Source organism: Thamnophis elegans, chromosome 3, assembly GCF_009769535.1.
Source record: "Thamnophis elegans isolate rThaEle1 chromosome 3, rThaEle1.pri, whole genome shotgun sequence".
Taxonomy (NCBI): domain Eukaryota; kingdom Metazoa; phylum Chordata; class Lepidosauria; order Squamata; family Colubridae; genus Thamnophis; species Thamnophis elegans.
Window position 1 is genome coordinate 77661327 of NC_045543.1, and position 23475 is coordinate 77684801.

General features: G+C 42.7%; 1 protein-coding gene across 2 annotated transcripts in view; it reads left to right on the forward strand.

Moving 5' to 3' along the window:
- Positions 1-23475, forward strand: part of SMC5 (structural maintenance of chromosomes 5) — a 59358-nt gene that overhangs the window by 23277 nt on the left and 12606 nt on the right. For both annotated transcript variants that reach the window (XM_032212828.1, XM_032212829.1), the window contains 6 exons: positions 1630-1799; positions 3346-3469; positions 5673-5795; positions 10837-10962; positions 12955-13050; positions 13727-13831. In XM_032212828.1, the coding sequence (XP_032068719.1) occupies positions 1630-1799; positions 3346-3469; positions 5673-5795; positions 10837-10962; positions 12955-13050; positions 13727-13831 (744 nt within the window). The remainder of the gene's footprint in view (positions 1-1629; positions 1800-3345; positions 3470-5672; positions 5796-10836; positions 10963-12954; positions 13051-13726; positions 13832-23475) is intronic.

Consider the following 23475-nt stretch of genomic DNA (forward strand, 5'->3'; position numbering starts at 1 on the left):
GGAGAGCCTAGAGCCGGGATGGCAAATCTATGGCACATGTGAGAGAGAGATGCTTTATTTGTATGAGATGCTTTATTTGTATGCCGCCCTTTTCCCTGGGGGGACTCAGGGCGGCTCACAACTCAAGGGGAGGGAGGACAAACAAGTCACAAACATGAAAAACGATACATCATTAAAAACACAACAGTCATACAATTCGAGTGGGGTTGAAATCTTTAGCCCCAGGCCTGTTGGGACAGCCAGGACTTAAGGGCTACGCGGAAGGTCTGGAGGGTGGCACTCAGAGCCCACTCTGCAGGCATGCCAGCCATTGCCCCATCCCAGTTCCACAGCGCATGCATCTTTGGGTCTCTGCTGCACATGCATGGAGGGTGGACGCATGTGTAGGGGGCGCTCACATTGCATTCTGGGGCCTTGTGCAGTGCCCCTGTGTCCCGTTTTGGCTTCCAGATTGGTGCAGGAGGTCTTCCAGGCCTAAAACGCGGTGCGGGGGACACCCACACACAAACCCTCCCCATTTTGGCCTGGAAAGCCACCTGTACCAACTCAATCAAAAAATGGGCGAGGATGGGTGGTGTGCATGTGCGGGGGTGGGGCGCATGTACTGGGATGGGTAGAACGCAGGGGGCGCATTGCATTGCTTTCAGCATGCAATGACAAGGTTGGCCTAGAGATTCAGTAGAGGAGATATTGTGTGTATTTCCATTTTAAAGCTAGTGCAAGTTTTTAAAAACAAGGAATGTTGATAATTGGATAGTTTAAAGAATTACTGTATTTTTTGGACTATTAAGATGCTCTGGACTATAAGAAACACCTGGGTTTTGGGGAGGAAAACAAGGGGAAAAAATCTGCCTCTGTTTCCCAGCATTTTGCCTCCTAACAGCAAACAGCCTGGTCACCTTCAGCACAGTCCAATTTAGCATGAGTAGCGGTGGTTGGACCTGCCTCCCAGAATAACACCTATCAGCTGTTCCAGGTTGCGGGGATTACCACCTCTGCGCATCCCATTTTCAGCCTCCAAGTGTTCCGTTTTCATCCTGATGCATGGAGGTTAAAAATGGAGCATGTAGACGCAGTGATAGGTGGTGGCAATTCCTGCAGACTGAAACAGCTGATAGCGGTATTCCTGGAGGCAGATCTAACCGCCAATCAGCTGCTCGTGCTAAATCGGGCTGTGCTGAAGCTAACCAGGCTGTTGGGATTGCTGGGAGACAAAGGCCGAAGACTCTGGAGGGGCTTCGGCAACATTCGCTCTATAAGAACCACAGACATTTCCATCCACTTTGGGGAGGAGGAGTGCATCTTATATACCGAAAAATACAGTAATTGATTCTACTAGAATGTATGTAGATCAAGGTTGATGATGTTATCTAGTCAGATAATAAAACATTCTCAAGCCAACAGCCAAGCTCAGAGAGCATTATTATTAATAGAAAAGCTTCTATTGAAAACATACACACTGTGTGTGTGTGTGTGCGCGCGCGTGTGTGTGTGCATGAATCCAAATAGTAAATTGTTACTTTCTTGAACATGAAAGTAAAATATGTATAATTTAAAGCAATCAGAGAAAACATTCTTAGTAAGATTGCACAGTAAAATGGTATTTTTCTTCTGCACTACTTATTATAGGAAATTAACAAGCAGTTACAATCATTGGATTCTCAAATGGCGTTACTCTCTGAGAAGCAGAAACACCTGGAATGCAGAGACAACCAACTCCGTCAACAGAAAAAGGAACTCTTGGAACAAAAAAATAAAAGAAAGCAATTAGAATCAAAAATTAGTATGAAATGTGATAGGTATGGATTTTAAATATTATATAAATTTACTTTAAAATCTAGGTAGAAAAATAGAATTTAGAAGATATCATCTAGTTCTTATCCTATGTAATATGCCTTCCAGGAAAAGAGGTGACTGCCACAATTTTATGACAATGAATAGATAGTAGTTCTGTTTCCTTTACTGGAAAACAAAATCTTACAAGAAGACTGTTAAAACTGAAATACAAATATTACTAAGTTAGGTTATAGTTACATAATCATTTTCCCTTTAATTATTTATTCTCTTCAGTTATTTTTCCATGATTGTTTCTTCCTTTCAGCAGCATTCACCTTGTGGCTGTAATTTTTGCTTAAAGTTTTTCTCTCTTCACCCAACCTTCCCCATATAGTACTTACACATAGTCCTTGACTTACAACCACAGTTGAGATTGAAAATGTTGGATGTTGACTGAAGTGATCATTAAATAAGGTATCATGCCTCAAAAAGCTGCATGCCAAAGGAACTCTGCTCTGCACAGGCCAAAATCCCAGCAGGCAGCCCTTTCACTTTGAAAGAGGCTGGCTAAAAAAGGTCTGTTCCAAAATCCAAGCAGGATTTTAGATAATGGAATATTTGCAACATAGGGCCTTTGCAGCCAGTTTGCAGCAACAAAAACCCTCTTGTTTTGGGGGACTGGCTGCAAACGCCCTATCCTGCCATTTGTAATTGCTTTCTTGTAAATCCAGGATACAGTTTAGGAGCTACTGCTGCTGCTAACACACTTGTGCAAAACTACAGGATGGTAAATTGAAGACTATCCAAATAGCAATATCCTTGGAATTTTAACTCTCAGGGTAATTAACCTTGTTACAGTGTGTAATACAGTGCATAATTTTATTTTTTTAGAATGTCTTTGCTGTAATAATTATCCTGAGCCTAAACATTATGTATACATTCAACTAAATACAGTTTGAGAAAATTGAGACAAGGATGACTTCAGAGGTGGGTTGCTGCTGGTTTTACTACCGGTTCACAACCCGTGTGCAACACACTCACTTTTCAATGTAAATTGTTCTGCGCACATGCCCCAGCCTAGGGGCATGTGCGCAATCACTAAAATCCAAAATGACAGCGGCCCAGCGGTGGTGAGGGAACTGGTTCGGGGGCGTGGCAGGCCTGGGTTGCTGCTGGTTCTGTGATTTAGGCCTCACTTCCACTACCAGTTTGGCTGAACCAGGTCGAACCAGCAGCAATCCATCTCTGGATGTCTTATACTGTTGTATTGTCTGGGTGGAGAAACCTGTGCTAGTTTTAAAACATGTTGCGCTTAGTGGAAAAATTATAGGATAGATTTATTAAAGACATAATTGAGAATTAGTGTGATTAATATACAGTTACCAGTTGGTGTTAAACTAAACTTTGAGAGTTTAGGGGCACCTGTACAGCATAGATGATGATAATGATAATTTTCTACTTAAAGTAGCAATCTTGTTTTATAATTTTCCAAAATATTCCTGAAACATATTTGAACTGAGAGCAAAATAATAATTCACAAAACATTGCTCATAAATCTTTCTTATACAGTTTAAGACAGATGGAACAAGATGGCATCAATCTGGAAGAAGAATCTGAGCAAGCAAATGCTAAAATTAAGAAACTTAACACTCAGAAAGTAAAACTTGTAATTGATTTTATGCAATTAATAAAGGTAAGTACAGTTTCTGAAAAAGAAGAAATGCTCTTAATGTAATTGTATATTATAAAAACATTTAAATTATGAATTACTCTTTTTCATTCCTGTCACAAAGTTGGCTATTTTATATGATGATTACAACATGCAATGAATTTGGATAAACTGTTAATAGTGTTTCATATCTTAAATTCTTGTCAGTGACTGCTTCCCCCTTAGATTACATTGAGTGGCATTCAATAATACAAATGCTTTTGATTAATAATGGACAGTCAGTGTGTGATTCATCATGTTAATTGCCAAGTATTAAATGAACTCAGTTCAAATTAATAAATCCTGCTGTTGATCCGAACTCCGGTATTTGTATTACAACAGCACAGATGTTAAATAATTTGGCCATTGAGACTTATATTAAGATGATGTTTGAGTGGTTTTGCAAATTAGTAAGAGAAAATTACTTTGCCTACCCAAAATCTAAGTAGCTGTCAAACCAAATATCCTCAGCAAATAAAAGTGTTCTGCTCTTGATACTGATTTCAGCCTAGCACAAATGCTGTGATAAAACTATAGGAAGCTGCCTCGTAATGGCTTTCCTCTGGAAGTTCTGGGTGCTCCATCACTGGAGAGTTTCAAGAAGCGACTGGACAGTCATTTGTCTGAAATGGTATAAGATCACATGCCATGGACAGGGGGTTGTACTAGAAGATCTCCACGGTTCCTTCCAGCCATATTATCCTACAACAGAAAATAACAGAATAACAGAGTTGGAAGGGACCTTGGAGGTTTCCTAATTGAGGGGTCCCAACCCCCAGGCATGCTGCCAGGCCTTCTGCCTTTTGGAATAGGGCTGCAGAAGTGGTGGGTGAACCTATGTGTTTGTGTGTGCTCCATTTGCATGAGTGGCGGGCACACATGCCCACCACTCACACGAATGGAGCTAGGCGCACAAAACCTTCCTGGATCAAAGCTGAAAAGCTGGAAATTTAACACACATAGCATGTACTCTACAAATAATGTATGGCTCTCCCTTACAATTTGCAGTGTAGAGTGTTGCAGAGATAATGAGCCTTCCTGCATCTTTTTCAAACTTCTTAAAAGTTTATTGATTCTTTTTTAATGAACAACAGACTTTATAACCTCAGCTGCTCTCTCCTTTTCCTAATGCAACATGTTTCATTGGATGGATGAATACTCAATTATTAATATCTAAATATCTAAAAAGAGAATGACAAGGAGAAAAAGGAAAATAAGATGGGTTCAGCTATAACAGGTGAAGATAACATAGGAATAGTGTACTATTAGCATGGTAAATAAAAATGGTTTCTTGTTATGATTTATAAAGAGGAAGGAAGGATTCCTAAATTTGTAGGGAATTCTTATATTCCTGTTTCTGGATAAATGTAATTCTTTAGAAATGTGCCCAAAAGTTAATACTAGTCCAAATTCAGTAGAAAGTGGGGCCTTACCTTTCTAGAATTGCCAGAGAATTACATAACATCTGCTGTAATTGATAATACATATAAACTGAGCCAGTTTGGATTAGTGGTTAAGGCATCAGGCTAGAAATTGGGAGACCATGAGTTCTAATCCCATTTTAGGCACAAGCCAATTGGATGACCTTGGGCCAGTGCTCCGACCTCCCCCCCCCTCCCCCAGTCCTCAACTCTTTGAAGGAGGCAATGACAAACAGCTTCCAAAAGATCTTGCTAAGACACTGCAGGACTAGTCCAGGAAGTCAACAGGAGTCACTGACTCAAATACCCAAAAACGAACACTTCAAACTCCCTGAATATTTTTTCTAGAAGTTTCATTTCTGGAACTCATTCTCCTTTTTCTGTTATTTGCATTCTTGTCCTTGACAGGTAAAATTGTGGGCTGGCGTTGGGAAATGAAAAACGTTCTTTGATTTGCAGGTCATTGATTACTGAGGAAAACATTTTGCTTGATGAGTACTTAGATTCATTCATGAGGGGGAGAAAGTTTTACTTTTAGAGAAGCGTTAAGTGGGACAAACAATTTCAGTTGAGAAAAGAAAAAGTAAAAGTTATGTTTGTTTCAGTGATATGGTAGGTTCTAGACAATCATGAATACTTAATACAGATAACACTACATTGGATTACATTTTATATGGAGTGGAGTTATGTAATCGGAATATCTGCATTTTCAAAGCTTGAAACATTTGCAAACTTTTCTAAACAACATTTGCATTTATTTTCTGCAGAGTTGTATGGCCCTTAATGAAGAAAAAACAAACTTGATGCTAGAGAACACAATAGCTACTTTTCACAAGAACAGACTTGATGCTGAATATAGAACTGCAACTGTACACCTACGAGCTATAGATGTAAGCCTTCCATTTTGCTACTTGACAAATGAACTTACAAATATACTTAAGTTATCTATAGTTATTTATAAGAGGGTTGCTCACATAAATTATAATTACTAGATAATATTATATTAGCCTTTCCTTTCCTTTGTATGGACAAAATAATGAACATAAAAACAACTCCTATAATGGATTCCTTTGCTTCCTCAAAGAATTTCACCTTTCTACCTCCAGAATTATGAATTAAGGTAAGCTGGATAGCAGCAGTTAAATTTAGGTTTGTCTGAAATTCCACAGCTTTTGACATGACTTGTATTATGATAGAATTTTTATTAATAGAGAAGAATATTTGTAGCTCAGAGTTGAAATGAGAGGTCCTTGGTTCTCTCTGAGCTGGGTTGTTTTCTTGCAGATGTTTCGTTACCCAAAGTAGTAACATTGGCACTGTTACTATTTTTGTGGGAGTCAAATGCTGCATACATGCCTTCTGCATATTTGTCAACCCAGAATATTTTTGAAAAGTGTATGCTATCATACACATGATATAAAAATATCACATGACTATTATGTGATGCACTCCTACCTCTAAAGTGGTACTTTAGGTCATAAATTCTCATTTATTCATTGCCTATTCTCTCAATGAATCTGCAACAAATGCATGATTCTGCCTCATTCAGGATCATAGGAATTGTTTCCCAATTTGATCATTAGAAAATGGCACTATTGCCTTTGGGATATGACAATGTACTGTTTTTCTTAAAACAGGGTTGTTAATTCTCTTGCTTCCATAGGTTAAATCTTGCTGGCATTATTGTTTCATGTTTTGGATAGAAATTCTACAAAATACAGTTGAGAATAGATTCCACAGTTTTTATTTTAAGAACATTTCAATACTATTTTTCTCTGTGCACTGTTCATATCATTCTGATGGGGAACCATAGTTTTATTTTTCAGTACTCTATCCCAGGGCAAACAGCCCCTTTTCTTGCTGTGGAAGAAAATGTCAGGATAATACTTATGATCAGAGTAACATAACTATGATGGGAAAGAAATGAAAATCAAAAAGTTGAATATCATTTCAATTATGTAGGATTTTTTGTTTGTTTATCAAACTTACATGCAGCCCATCTCATCTAAAGGTGATTCTAGGCAGTTATGAATGAATTAAAAGCAAGACAAAACATTTAAAACATTGAAACAATGAATATGAACACTAAAATCAAGTTTATTGGCAAGGATGCAGGTTCTACCACAAAACCGCGGACGACAAAATCGCGGACGACGAAAGCGCGTATGTGACGTCATCACAGCGCGACGAAAAAGATAGAAAAAGATAGAAAAATGTAAAAATAAAGCTAAAACCTTCCCCTAACCCCCCCAAACCTAACCCTAAACCTAACCCTTAACGTAACGAAAAATGTAACGCTAACCCTTAACCTAACACTAAACGTAACGCTAACGCTCTAACCCTTAACCTAACCCTAACCCTTAACCTAACCCTTACCTTTATGTGAATCGGCTTGCTGTAATTTAATTTTTATTTCAATTTTTCGATCTTTTTCGTCGCGTTGTGATGACGTCACATACGCGATTTCGTCGACCGCGCTTTTGTGGAACGCGCTTTTGACAGGTCACGAGGATGCAGAGAGGGGCAAGTATGAATTATCCACAAATGCTATCCTTTATGGGATTTCCATATGTTCTTTATGTTACCTTTGCTTGGATTAGATACACAAAAATGAGGCTCATTTTTTTTCACACTAATGAATCTCATTTATAAACTTACACCTACAGATTATTTATATATTATTGTACTATTTTGCAAGTTGTTGTAACAGTATTGGGCCTTTGTAAAATAGGATGATGTTTTATTTCCCTATGTTATTACTCCAAATTCATGGGGAAACATGATTTTCTGCTATACAGAAAAGTCAGAGTTTTATCTTTAAGTACCGTAAGGCAAAATAATTTGTGATTTCCATACTTGGGAATACTGTATGTAAAGTTTAGTAAATGAGAATAAGCCAAGATCATACTGTGATTTTAGCCAAGCATAGGTACCCAGTTATTTGGGGAAACAGCTACTAGATTAAAATTAAAGTTCTCTACTTTAGGTTTTTCACCTTATATATGGAAAAGGATCCTGGTTACAATTTATTAATGTTCAATAGTGTTAAATAATGTTTTGTTTACATCTATACTAACCTAAACTGAGCTTGAAATAAATTGTTTGGCATTGTCATCTATAGAGGCATTTTAAATATTTAAATTGGTCTTTTTCAGGTAGATCTTCATAATAGATTTGGATCAATTCAAATAGATCGCCCTGATAATAAATAAACTAATATTGATTTATTAATTTAACTTTTGGTTAAAAGCTGAACTATTGTCTTTTGCCACTAGAGGGCTTCTATTTATACTTCATTTATATAATGAAATTCTGTCACTATTTTCTTGATTCATGAAATCCAGAGTTAGAATATATAGCCATGTGAAGACCATCAGCACTAGAACTTTTTCAGGATATTAGTTCTGTTTATATTGTTAAGAACTAATGTTCAAGTCTGACTGCTTCTAATATAAGCCGTTTAATCAAGCCTTTTCCTCTGTGCAGGCAGAGAGCCCATCTGGAAGACAGCTGCTTGGTATTTGAAGTGTACATCAAAGTGTCACATGGCAATGATAAGATTTCTTAATGAATTTATTTTTCTTTTGAGTAGACTGTCTTATTGTTATTCTCTTCATCTATACTAGCTTATTTGCATATCCTTATTTGCGGCATCCAGAATTGGGCAAGATACTTAGGTGAACATTTGACTTATGTGGCAAAAATATAATGAAATCCTCAGTGAATTATGAGGATTTGATTTTGGTTGGGTGCCAGTAAATCAGTGCAAACTCTTAGCAACCTCATAGATCTGTTCCCAGACAATTTGTCTCAAATCTGACCCTTGAAGTCTTTCAGTGGTTCATCCATCACCAATGTAATTGTTTCCTTGTTTCTGGTTGTCCTCTATTTCACTTTCCTTTCACTTTAGCTTGCATTATAGACTTTTCAAGAAAGTTAGGTCTTCGTATGTTTCCAAAATATGATAATTTGAGTCTGGTCACTTGTGTCTCAAGTGAGACTTTGTGAGACCTTTTCTAAAGTTGTATTAGCAATTGCATTGCACTACTGGCTTGCATCATTAAACTCCCAGTATCTTTTTCATATATATCATTGCCAAGCAAATCCTTGTCTTTTATATGTGAACTAAATTTTTCTAACTCCTAAATTAAAAACTAAATCAAAACTTGCATTAATTTGCCTGCTTGGTTTAGCTTAGATAATATAGTTTTCTATTAAATAAAAAAGAAAAACAGAAAAAAAGAAGATACATATTAGTAGCCTTTGATTTTCAAGCAATTAAGAGTAAAAAACCAAATTTACCTCCTTTCTGTGGTCTAGCCTTTGTAATAATAAAAAATACAAATCACATGTTCATTTTGGCATTTTATGCAAAAAGTTCAAAAGAGGATTTGAAGTTAATGAAATTGGGTATTTCTTGTTATGTGTGTGTGTCAGAGGTGGATTTCTGGCGCTACGGCCCAGTACGGCCATACCAGTAGTAGCCGGGAGCAACAGTACAGTGGCTCATTTGTCCCACCCGTCCGCGTTCCATAGCTGTTTATAACATGACCGGCCAATTGTGCACAGTGTGTGGCTCCTGCATGACCCCTCCGCCGAGCAGCTGGATGTCTCGGGCGGTGGCATGCACGTGCATGCACAGCAGGCATGCACGACTAGGACGGCTGGCCCTGTGGTTGCGACGGGGTCCGGAACCCACCACTGGTTTGTGTGTGTGTGTGTGTGTGTGTAAAACACTATGATCTTAAAAGGTGCCTAAAAGTTGGCTTAATAATAAGTTATTTATCATTATCTCCTTGTAGACTGAAACAATCATATGGTATTGATCTGTTTTTAAAATATTGAATGGCATATAATTTTCCATATTGGTTTTTTATAAAACAATCCAAGACAAAAAAAAAATGTCTGTTTTGAATGAAAGCTACATGTGAGGTAGCCTATATAAACAAGAACTAAGTAGTAAGAAGCAGAAAATTTGGATTGTACTTTTACTGGATGCATCTGTACATTTTAAACCTGATTTAGTAGGTTGGCTTGGGGCTCCAATGGGGGCATTTTTCCCTGGAGATGGTTGATGAGATAAGAAGACTTCATCCCTATGCTCTTGGTCCGTTTTAATTTGATTTTTATTTCTATGTAACTCTTCTTAATTTTAATTGTTTTTATATTTATCTTTTTACTATTTATTAAGCTGCTCAGAGGTGTCTTACCATAAGATAGATAGCATATAAATTTATTAAATCAATGAATAAAAATAAACCAGGAAGTGACATGGACCTAATAATTAGGTGACAAGGAAACCCAAGGTTTCTGTCTATTTCATTGAGAATTACAGGATCCAAATCTTTCCAACTAACTGAATAATAATGTGATTCATTTGTGTTAAGAAGGCATGCCCAATGGGAATCCAGCTCCTAGCAGTTTCAAACGATTTTATCTGTCAGATTCAAGAAAATTCTTCACCCAGCCTCTAGATGTTTTTGTGGTCCATCTCTTCCTAGAAGAAAATGGAGCATCTTAAAAAGTACCACTGGCATGTATCTGTCAAGGCAACAAGGTTGACCCCAGAGAACCACTGCCAATACATAAATGTTGGGCTAAGTGAGCAAATAATCTTCCTTGGCTTGAGGCAACTTCATTTGTAATTTCTATAGTTGAAAAATAGTTTGAATATTTGATTTGATGAGCTGTTTTATCAAATTTTATCTTACATCACGGGTATTATAGCTTTTCAAAGGCTTGTCATCCATGACTGCTAGACTTATCAAATAAATAACAAACTGACATGACAGCCATTAGATATTACTGCTGGACTTGTATCAATCAGTGTTTGGCACATTCTGAAAGCTTAACTCTGATAAATTTTTGACTGGATTTTCCTGAAGCCAGTAAAGTTTTCATAAACACAGTTTAGCCTTCTATTTATTCCAGCAACAAATTTCCGACCTGGATGCAAAGAAGAATTCTCTTTTAACGAAGTGTAAAAGTTTACTGAGCAATGCTAAAAGAGTATGTAACCTTGATATGGATCAAAACCTTCCAGAAGATGTCTACAAGGTAAATATCACAGTATAAAGATTACACACACATACACATACACACAAAGATACATATGCAGAATATTATTCAATCCTTTTTCTGAGAAATCTACAGTATATGTAAAATAACCTCAAAATGCAAAATTGCCCTAACATCAATGGGACATCAGAATAAAAGAGTTAAAACAACTGTATTAGACACCTGTATTAGAATTGAACATAAAGGGTGAAAAATGGAATAAGATTCTATAAGCACTAGAAAACCTACATTTAAGAATGCCTTTTTTTTAGTTGGTCTTATTTTAGGTGTCAAGAATATCAAGAAACCCTCAAAAGATTCATTCCTAGATAGATTCAGAAAGTGAGCTGTACAGATAGCCCTTGATTTACAACCATTTATTTAGTGACCATTTGAAATTATAACAGCACTGAAAAAGGTGACTTATGACTGTTTTTCATACTTATGTCCATTGTAGTATCCCAGGTCACATGATCAAAATTCAGATGCTTAGCAACAGGCATATATTTAGGACAATAGCACTGTCCCAGGGTCATATGATCACCATTTGTAATCTTTCCATCTGGTTTCCAACAAGCAACGTTACTAGAGTAAGTCAGATCGTTTAAGAACCACATGATTCATTTAACAAATGCAATGACTCTTAACAACTAGCAAAAATACCATCAAATGGGGCGCAATTTACATAAAAACTATCTTGCTTAGCAATGAAAATTTTGGGCTCAATTGTGGTCATAAATTGTATAGGATTTCAAACATTTAAGTCTAGCATTGTGGATTGTGTTCAGATGAATTAAAAGCCCATGAAGCCGCAGAAGTACTAGGTAGATCTTCAGCATCTGCATAATAGTTGGTTTACAATATTTTGAAACTTCATTTTGGCACAATTTTCAAATACAAACGCTCTCTTACTAAACACAAATAATCCAAAGGAATGCCACTGTTTGTAGATTACCTCTAGCTGTCATAATATATCTAGGTTACAAAGGCTTTGAGGCTGTTTTTCAAATTCATGAATGTTTCCAGTTATCAATTCAATACTTTTATTCTCTCGTGTGATTGAAAAGTCAAGGAGATATAGAATTTAATGCTATTGGGTTTCAAAGATTTTCTAAAACATTATTCTCCATTAATATTTCTTCAAATTTCACTCAAATCCTTGCACTTGTTAACCACAGAGCCTCCAGTAGATGAGTAGATTTTAATAAGCTAGCTTTCTTAAAAAATGAAGAGAAAAACCTAACTTAGAATGCATAAACATTTCTCTGTCCTTATCCTTATTACTAAGGGTCACTGGAACCATACATTTAGATTTTGGGCAAAGAAAGATGTTGCAATTCTTTTTATTCCTTGTCTACTACCTTGAAATATTGTAGGCATTATTGCAAAGTAATGCCCTTTTATTTTTCTATTTTCTCTTGCATAAACATCCATTTATTTTTCTATAAATCATGATTGATTATATTTTTGTATATGCAGCAGGAGTTCAAAATATCTAGTTGGCAGCATAATGTATAACTTATAAGTTGTATAATCAATAGTTTGTCAGAAATTCACAGTGTCACTTATGTTCCTTTATTCTCTGAAGAACATGATAAGCATCATAACTTTCTTTGCAACTGGATAATAGCATGTTGCTAAAACTGTATTGGATGGTACCATTGTTCAATTATGTGAACAACCCTTTCCACTTTAAGCAATAGAGGAAGCTTGAAGTTGGACTTTAGTAATGGAATGGAACAATAAATCAATATCTGCTCCCTTTTTTTGCTTGAAGTGAGTAGTGAAAGTCTATCATGGTTGTTCCCTTCTGCCATCCAATGTTTATGAAAGATTATCTATATCAAGGCAGGGAGATACAAACTAGAAGCAAGCAGCTTGGGCCTTGCTAGCAAAAAGGCCATGCATGCATAAAGGAGCTCACTAAACATCAACAGATGTTTGTGCAGAGTAATTATTTTATTTTATACGATTGTAATGCAATTTTTTTAGGCATTCCTGGACCTTCCAAGTACAGTGGATGAAATTGATGCTCTGCTGAATGAGGAGAAAACAAGAGCTTCATGTTTCACAGGCCTCAATGCTTCAGTATGTACTCTCAGTATTACATAATAGTATATTATGTGCATTATGTAGAAATTATTAATCACTATCAGCAGCAGCAGCTAAGTAGCAGGAATAATGTGTTGTAAATACCATTAGAATTTTAAATAATTTGTTCAAGATCAGATATATTCTATGGTGCTGTTCTTTTAACAACAAAGAAGAAAAAACAGGATAGAAAATGAGGAAAAAAGAGCTCAATTTACTAAGTACCAGTCTTACTTTAAATCAAGTTACCTCTTCACAGTACCATCCCGCAATCATATTTGAATAACAGATGCCTTTCCACAATTGAAGAAAACAAACAGTACTCAGTTATACTATACTGTAGAGAACTAAAGAGATGGAGGCAGAAGTTTGCTTTTGAACCATACATTTCTTTTAATTCAAAAAATTATTGCTGCAACCATGTTGTGTTTGATGAGATCAAATCTTGTTTAGAACATACAAGTCAACGTTAGGTATTTCTGTACCCTGGTAAGACACAGCCTTGAATTCTTCTTGCTTGAGATAATAATATGCACTCAAGCTTACAAGTTTAATGCAATCTAGGTGTGTGAGGAAATAATCAGTATTTTTAATTCAGATGTGGATAGTTAGCGTTCTGCATTGTCCATTCTAATGATAATGTCTTTTAACCAAAGCAGCCTTTTCTTCCCAGGTTGTTGAAGAATATAATAAAAGAGTTAAAGAAATAGCACAGATGACAGCAGAACTGGAGGAAAAGAAAAAGGAACTGGACAGCTATAGGCGAGATATTTCACAGGTATTACTGTTATTACTTTCACTATTTTTTTGTCCTAAAATAAATATCCATTAAGGAATTATATTGTAAGATAAAGATTCCCCTTGCACATATGTGCTAGTCGTTCCTGACTCTAGGGGGCGGTGCTCATCTCCATTTCAAAGCGGAAAAGCCAGCGCTGTCTGAAGATTTCTCCACTGGCATGACTAAACACCAAAGGTGCACGGAACGCTGTTACCTTCCCATCAAAGGAGGTTCCTATTTTTCTACTTGCATTTTTACATCCTTTCGAACTGCTAGGTTGGCAGAAGCTGGGACAAGTAACAGAAGCTCACTCCATTACGCGGTGCTAGGGATTCGAACTGCCAACCTTTCTGATCGACAAGTTCAGAATCTTAGCCATTGAGCCACCGTGTCCCAATTATATTGTAAGATGCAGCATAAATGATTATTGGCTGTAAAATTGTTGTTTATTGTGTGCCTCCCAGAATTGCTTTTATAAGACAGGTGGCTATATAAATTGAATTCATAAACAAATAAATATAAAAACATACAGGAAAAAAATGGTTTGTAACTTGCCCAGAGAGTAAGTGCGTGGCCATTTTTTTAAATGACTCTGTAATACCTTGTATCAGGGTAGAGTCTGGGTGACTGAATGGAGCTCGAGCATTCTCAATAAGGGTGGAGATAGCATCCATGAATGGGTTAATATGGCCCGTGCTCTGATTGGACTGAGTCTGATTATTAATTAATTACCTGCCTATATAATCTGCATTGTGTGTGTTCCCACCCAGCTTTCCGACTCAGTCCACTCTGGGATGGTCGTGTTATCCACTATTAAATTCCTCCTTTGATGACTACCTTTGAATCTACTAAATTTGAATTCTGTGAGTTCTGGAGACCACTATTTGTATTTGTGGTCTGTGATTGTCTACCACTGGCCACTGGGCATTGCCCCACAGGCCCTGCCTCTGTCAGGATTTTCATCTTGCCCTTGGGGCTGTCAACGTTTGAGCCAAATTATTGAGGACTTAAGCCTATTCCGCAGCTCAGGCTGCAAGGCTTCATGCTAATGATCTGTTGGAGCTGCTAAGTAAGTTTGGCCATAGGGCTCCGTGTGGAGGCGATTGCTGGCAGCCCACACCTCTGGTGTCAGCTCGCTCGATCTCCATTCGGCGCGGGGCTCTGCAACGGGCTCCAAAACTGCGCAGGGCAGTCGCCTGGACTGCGAGCAGTTTGAGCGGCGGCTAAGGGCAATCTTACCAGACAGTCACAGCCCGTACATTTCAAAGCTCGGACCGTTTTAAAAAGGCGCAAATGGCGACACAGTTGCCATTTTGAAAGTGAGTGGAGCCTCATTCATAGGCGCCATTTTACTAGCGCTTCTTGAAGCTGGAGGAGATGGCGGACAGCAGCATTGTGGAGGTAGCTGCTGAGACCCACAGGAACATGACAGCCCAACCAGGGAGTCCTTTTGGCAGGTCAGGCACTGGCTCCTTGTTTGAGACCCCACCGGTGCAGAAAGCCTCGGGGAGAAAGGCCAGCGATAAGGCCGCCACCTCCTCAATACACAAGGGCTCTAAGCCCAAGAAAGCCTCAAAATCCACAACCAAGGATAAACACCGGCAGAAACTGAGGCATTCTCTAAGGCATTCTGAGAAAGGGGAGGCTCCACCTCCCGCCTCAACCCATTGCCACCATTACAGTTGGGCATCGCCCAGGGGCCTTTCAGCCCAATGCTCTCCATCAACACATCGGGCCTATGGGGGGATGTACTCCCGCAACCACTGAGTAGGGCCTTTGAAGCTACCTTCACCCCAAATGTAGCTGGGCTTCAGCAAGAGGGTCATTTGGTGACCTGACCGAGCTTATCACCAATAGTCACAGTACCACCTTCAGTGGGCATTCACGACTTTTTGGCAGAGGCCTTCCGGCAGGGGATTGCAACCAGTCTCCAACAGAAGGCCCAGTCAACACCAGCCTCCACGACTTGTGATGCTGCCCCTCCTGCACAGAAGGGGGTTGATCACTTCTCTCCAGTGGAGCCACAGCGAAGGCCATCCCCAACATCTGAGGAAGGGGAGATCAGGGACGCTGAGCTCTCGGAGGAGGAGGGGGCAACCCCGGATAAGCCCATCTGCACAAATCTATTTCCTCCTGCCTTATTCAAACAGCTTCTGAGTAAGGCCTCTGCCCTGGAAACTCAGACAGAGGTCTCTCTGGCTCCACCACAGCCAGCCACAGTTGGCGCTCTATTTTAGGAACACAACTTGGAGGCCGATGTCATACCGCCCCCCAAATCCTTGTGGACACAGTTCAGAGACAGTGGTCATCTCCGACATCCGGGCCCAACCCCTCAGCAAACGATAAGCATTTCTACAGTGTCGTGGAGCAGCTGGATAAAGCTCTTCTATGGCCAACGGTTGATCCCCTTATCGCGGCCTTGCACGCTGCCACAGCCATGCCAGGGTCCCAGGAAGATATCCTTAAACCCAACGATAGACGGGCTGACCAGGTCCTGCCGCTTGGGCTGTGCGAGCTGCATTGGCGGCCTCATTCTTCTCAAGAGCTAGCCTTTTTTGGCTCCAACAATTCCAAGAACTTATTCCTGCAGTGGAATCGTCGCTGCAATATAATTTACATCAGACGCTACCCTGAGTGACACCAGGTTTTCTTCCAAGGCCATGGCCTCTGCGGTTGTTTCCCGCAATTTTTTATGGCTACGGCAGTGGCAAATTGACGTGAAGCATAAATTGAAACTGGCTTCAGAGCCTTACAAAGGGGGAGCCCTTTTTGGTGATGCGCTTACACCGCTGCTTGTCGAGGGCAAGGACAAGCATAAGGTTCTTCCCTCAAGCCCTAAAAAGGGTTTTCCTCGCCCTGCCCCCTATCCTAGAAGGCAACCCTTTCGAGCTCAGGAGTATGGGGGGTTCGTTTAGGTATCCCAATTACACTTCCTGGGGTTTCCACCCCAGACTAGTTATGGCCAGCAGTCGAGGCAACAACCGTACCATCAACAGAGGGGTAATCAATCTAGGAGGCCCTTTCGGGGGGGCGATAACCGCAACTACCATAAATACTAATCTGGCTCAGGATGGCCCCCCCATTGGCGGAAGATTGCAATTTTTTGCTGACCGGTGGGATGCCATAACATCCGATTCCTGGGTCAGGGACATGGTCAGGTTCGGTCTGACTGTGGAATTCATTTCCATTCCCCCCCATTTCTGGTAACCCCAAGAGGTGTCTCCTGATGACTCTGGCCATCCAGCATCTCTTAGATATTAAAGCCATTCAGGAGGTTCCGGCCACACAGGTCGGACAAGGGTTTTACTCAATCTTGTTTGTCATCCCCAAGGCCTTGTGGGGCTGGAGGGCCATTTTGAATTTTAAAAGATTAAACTTATGTGCATTATAGACATTTTAAGATGCAATCACTAAGTACAATTCTGGAGGGTGTTCGAGACGGGGATATGCTTAGCTCTATTGCTCTCACGGAGGCCTACCTGCACGTTCCTATTCTGCAGGAGCACTGACAGTTTCTACGTTTTTGTTATGATTCTCACCACTATCAATACACGGCTTTGCCCTTGGGCCTTTCTTCTGCGCCCCGTGTGTTTACTAAGGTTTTGGCAACACTGGCTGCATACTTACGCACCATACCCATCAGGGCCCAACTTTACCTAGATGACATCTTGGTTCAGTCGAGCTCCCGGGAGGCAGCCACAGCTGATCTTGCCATGGCATTGCATGTGGTTCGGGCCCATGGGTTTTCCATTAATGAGGAAAAAAGCCATTTCACACCTACTACCAGAATTCTTCACCTAGGGGCCTGGATAGATTTGGTGGGCGGCCTTGTCTTCCTTTCTGAGGATCGCATACATAGTCTGCGGTCACTCGTGGCCGAGGTGAGGGGGTCCCATAGGATAGCCCTTGCCACATTATCTAAGCTACTGGGAAAAATGGTTTCTGCCATCTATATTGTTTCCTGGGCTCGTCTTCACACGAGGGATTTATAGTGGTTCTTACTTCCCTTTCAAAAGAAGAGGACCAGTACTTCGCTCGTCAAGGTGTCCCTGCCCAGAGACCTAGTCAATTCCCTCCATTGGTGGGAATCGGGGGCCATAGAGAGGGGATGCCATTTCAGAGTCCTTCACAGGATCACTATCACCACGGACGCCAGCCTTTATGGCTGGGGAGGCACATATGGGGTCTCACATGGCACAGGGTCAGTGGTGCCAAAAGGAGGCGGAGATGAGCATAAACTGGTTAGAACTGCAAGCTATCCGACTGGCGTTATTGAGTTTCCAACATTTCATTGAGGGTCAGCACGTGCTAATCCTCACGGATAACACAATAGTCAAGGCCCATGTTAACAAGGGATATTAGATCTAGGGATCTGATGCTAGAGGCTAACACTTTGGGCTCCTGGGCGGAAGGCCATCTGCTCTCCATCAGGGCGGAAAATATCTTGTGGGAGGCTAATGTGCTTGCTGATTGGCTCAGCAGGTCTAGAATTGACCAGGCAGAATGGCAATTACACCCTTCTCTTTTTCAGGAGATTACGCAACGGTTCAGGGATCCAATGGTAGACCTGTTTGCCTCCCAGCACAACACCCAACTCCACAGGTTCTTTTCGAGGTTCCACGCACCTGGTACGGAGGTTCTTGAAAGGGGCCTCCAATCTGTGGCCCCTGGCAGTACATTGCTACCCTTCCTGGGACCTCACAAAGGTGTTGGAAGCACTTACCTGGCCTCCCTTAGAACTTCTCCAGGAGGTTTCCATGCGGATACTTACCTGGAAGATCGCATTCCTGGTAGCAATAACGTCTGCTAGGAAAATATCGGAATTACACGCCCCTTCGGTGCAAGAGGACTTGTGCAGGTTTTTTCCTGACCAGGTGGTGCTGAGGCTAGACCGCTAGTTTATGCCAAAAGTGGGGTCCTGGTTTCATAAGGCTCAGGAGGTCATCCTTCCCAATTTCTGCCCCTCCCCGGTTCATCACTTAAAACAATAGTGACACATTAGACATGCGCCGGGCGCTCGAGATTTACATTCAGCGCATGGCAAGCCTACGCTGCTCAGAGGCACTGTTTGTCTCCTTCCTAGAATCCTCATTGGGCCAAAAAATATCGGTGGCTATCATAGGACGATGGGTACGTAAATGCATCGCAGCCGCCTATGAAGCACGCCAGGAGTCGGTGCCAGAAGGTGTTACTGCCCACTCTACTAGAAGTGCGGCTACTACCATGGCGTGGGCCACTCAGGCATCCCTGGACGAAATATGTAGGGCCGCCGTTTATTACAAATTATAAATTGGACAAATTCGCATCAGCAGATGCCATGTTCGGGCGCAGGGTTTTATAGGCTGTAGGTTCTCAAGTTTTCAGTTCGGAACAGTCTACAGCCCACCCTTGAATTAGCCAGGCTTGGGTATGTCCCATTCACGGATGCTATCTACACCCCTATTGAGAAAGGACGTTGGTACCTACCTGATATGCATCTTCTAATAAAGTGGAGATAGCATCCGGCCCGCACGTGTAGGAGGACTGTTTCTTCTGGTTCTTGTTGTCAAAAAAATTTCCGAACGATGGTTGGGAGAGTTTATTTTTTTCTCATTGGTGTATTGAATTTGAGTACAAGTAAATTATGATTGGATAACACATTGAGTCTATGATCATTTACTTCACTAGAAAGCTGGGTGGGAACACTCACAAGGCAGGTTATATAGGCAGGTAATTAATTAATAATCAGACTCAGTCCAATCAGAGCACGGACCATGTTAACCCATTCATGGATGCTATTTCCACCTTATTAGAAGAGGCGTATCAGGTAGGTACCAACACCCTTTTACTGGTTAGATTCCCTTCCTGATGCCTACGTGGAGTTTGAGCAGACAATTCGTCATTGCACCAAGAGAGAGAAATATCTGCCGCTACCTAGGATTGAACGCGCAGCCTCTTCATTGTGAATCAAGAGCTCCACCTCTAGACCACCATGTTGCTGTATTAGGTGGGCAGCCATATAAATCCAAATAAAGAAATACAGGTAGGTAGGTAGGTAGGTAGGTAGGTAGGTAGGTAGGTAGGTAGAGATAGATAGATAGATAGATAGCTTAGGAGTAAAACTGGAAGAACTAATTTACGGACTCCCTGTGGCAGCCATTACCATCAGCTGCCACCACTACAATTATCACTGCCTCAGGAGTGCTGTGTTAGCTGGGAAACTGAACTCCCTCTAGTGGCCATCACGGGTACTAATCTGAAACCTTTACCATCATCCAGCACTATTACATCAGAGAGGCAGTGTGCCAAGAACTTAGACTCCCCCCAGTGGACATTGTTAGTATTTCTTTTTGGACATATACTTTTCTGGACCATTTACAGCGTTCTATCGGACTCCCATTAGACCTTATTAACGAGAAGGCCAATCCTAAGATCCTGCCTTCACCAATTCGCACAACCGTTTAACCGCGCAATTTTTATCTGGTATGATGAGTGCATGGGATTGTAAGTGCTTGAGTGAATGATCCCACTTTTATTATTCATTATCATTGTATTTTTATGTGTTTTAACTTTCTGTGGGGACTGCTTGGGTGAATGAATGAGTATGTCTGATTCGGAGGACCTGCCGGGAGAAGCGGGGGCCATGGGGGTGGTTGAGGGAACTAGAGACACGGGAGAGGGTCGGGGTATTACGGTCGTAACAGGGAGGGGCAGATACGGCGGGGACTTCAGGGCAGGCCATTACCGGGGAAGGAGGGTTCGCTACATTACAGAGATCCCTCCTTCCGGCCCTGTGAGTCCCACTCCGAGACCAGATGGCGCAAGTAATCAGGACCCTGGACTCAGGCTGCTGTCGCTAAATGCCAGGTCTGTGGTACATAAAGCTCCTCTCGTCCGGGACTTAATTTTAGACGAGAGGGCAGACCTGGCATGTATTACTGAAACCTGGCTGGGCCCAGAGGGAGGAGTCCCCCTTGTAGAACTGTGCCCAGAAGGATTTCAGGTGCTGCACCAGCCGAGAGCCCAGGGAAGGGGTGGGGGTGTGGCCGCTGTCATCCGGGAGTCGTTAGTTCCTCGTAGGGTCCCTGCTCCGGAGCTTGTCGGGTGTGAGTCTCTGCTGATAAAGTTGGACCTCAAGGGTCAAGTGGGTTTGCTGTTAACGTACCTGCCTCCCAACAGCGTTGCAGCAGCCCTCTCCTCGCTCCTCGAGTCGGTAGCCGAGCTGGCAATTGAGTTCCCTAGGTTGATGGTCCTGGGGGACTTCAATTTGCCTTCGCTCGGTGAAAACTCTGATGGGGCGCAGGAGTTCATGGCTTCCATGACAGCCATGGGCTTGACCCAAGTAATTCGGGGCCCAACCCATTCGGCGGGTCACATGCTCGACCTCGTATTCCTCTCGGAGCAGTGGATTTGTGATCTTGGTCTGAGGGGTAACGACATCATACCCCTGTCGTGGTCAGACCATTGCCTACTGAGGCTCGACTTCCAGAGACCAAACCCCCACTGTAGGGAGGAGGAACCGACCAGGTGGTTCCGCCCCAGGCGACTCATGGAACCATTAAGGTTCCAGACGGAACTTGGGGTCATTCCTGATTCTTTCGCCCACAATCCGGTAGAGACTTTGGCTGCTGCCTGGCATTCGGCAGCATCAGAGGCCCTCGACCGGATTGCGCCACTACGGCCCCTCCGAGGCGGCGGATCCCGGAGACCCCCTTGGTTTACCGAGGAACTCCGGGAGATGAAGCGCCGGAGGAGATGCCTAGAGCACCGATGGAGGTCCAATAAGTCCGAATCGAACCGAGCAATGGTAACCACCTGCACCAAGGAATACACCAGAGCGCTTAGGGCAGCGAAAAGATCCCATATAGCCACCTTGGTTGCGTCCGCTGAGTCCCGCCCAGCCGCCCTGTTTAAGATAACCCGCTCCCTATTAAATAAAAGGGAGGCGGGGGAACCCTTGCAGGGCAGAGCTGAGGATTATGCCCAATTCTTAGCGGACAAAATTGCTCGGTTTCGGTCGGACTTGGACTCCACCCCTGCAGTTCCAGCCGAGGCACAAGAGGATCAGATGGAACATCTCTGGGTTGAGTTTCAGGATGTTACCCCCGGGGATGTGGACAAGGCCATGAGGGCTGTGAGTGCCTCCACCTGCGTACTGGACCCGTGTCCCTCATGGCTGGTTACCAGCAGCAGTGAGGTGACACGAGGCTGGATCCAGGCGGTCGTGACCGCCTCTCTTCGGGAGGGGAACTTCCCCGCCGCACTGAAAGCGGCGGTGGTGAGACCCCTCCTAAAGAAGCCATCTTTGGATCCAGCTGTCCTTAATAACTATCGTCCAGTCTCCAACCTTCCCTTCCTTGGGAAGGTTGTTGAGAAGGTGGTGGCCTTTCAGCTCCAGCGGTCCTTGGAGGAAGCAAACTATCTCGACCCCTTCCAGTCAGGCTTCAGACCCGGTTACAGCACAGAAACCGCTTTGGTCGCATTGACTGATGATCTCTGGAGAGCCAGAGATGGAGGTTTTCCCTCCATCCTGGTTCTCCTTGACCTCTCAGCGGCTTTCGATACCATCGACCATGGTATCGTTCTACGACGACTGCGAGAGGTGGGAGTGGGAGGCACCGTGCTGCGGTGGTTCTCTTCCTACCTCTCAGACAGGTCGCAGTCGGTGTTAGTGGGGGGGCAGAGATCGTCCCCTAGGCCCCTAACATATGGGGTGCCTCAGGGGTCGGTCTTATCCCCCCTACTATTCAACATCTACATGAAACCGCTGGGAGAGATCATCCGCAGGCACGGGATCAGATACCATCAATATGCGGACGATACTCAACTGTATCTGTCCGCCCCGTGCCAACTCAATGAAGCGGCAGACGTGATGAACCGGGGCCTGGAGGCGGTTATGGACTGGATGAGGACTAACAAGCTTGTGCTCAACCCAGAAAAGACCGAGTGGCTGTTGTGTTTCCCTCCCAAGGATTCCACCAATATTCCATCTCTCAGGCTGGGGGGTCAAATTCTATACCCCTCAGAGAGGGTCCGCAACTTGGGAGTCCTCCTAGATCCACAGCTATCGTTCGACCACCATTTGACGGCTGTGGCTAGGGGGGCATTCGCCCAGGTTCGCCTGGTGCGCCAGTTGCGACCCTACCTGAATCGGGAGGCACTCACAACAGTCACTCGGGCCCTCGTGACCTCTAGGCTGGAATACTGCAATGTGCTCTACATGGGGCTGCCCTTGAGGAGCATCCGGCGTCTTCAGCTGGTACAGAACGCAGCCGCGCGAGCGATTGTGGGTGCACCGCGGTTCACCCACATTACACCTATCCTCCGCGAGCTGTGCTGGCTACCTGTCGATTTCCGGATGCGCTTCAAGGTGCTGTTAATCACCCATAAAGCCCTACATGGTAGTGGATCTGGATACTTGAGAGACCGCCTTCTGCCAATCACCTCCCTGCGACCAATAAGATCACACAGATTGGGCCTCCTCCGTATTCCATCGGCCAGCCAGTGTCGGCTGGCAACTACAAGGAGGAGGGCCTTCTCAGTAGTCGCCCCGACCCTTTGGAACGAACTCCCCGTGGAGATTCGTACCCTCACCACCGTCCAGGCCTTCCGCATAGCCTTGAAGAACTGGCTAGCCCGTCAGGCCTGGGGATGAAGATAGT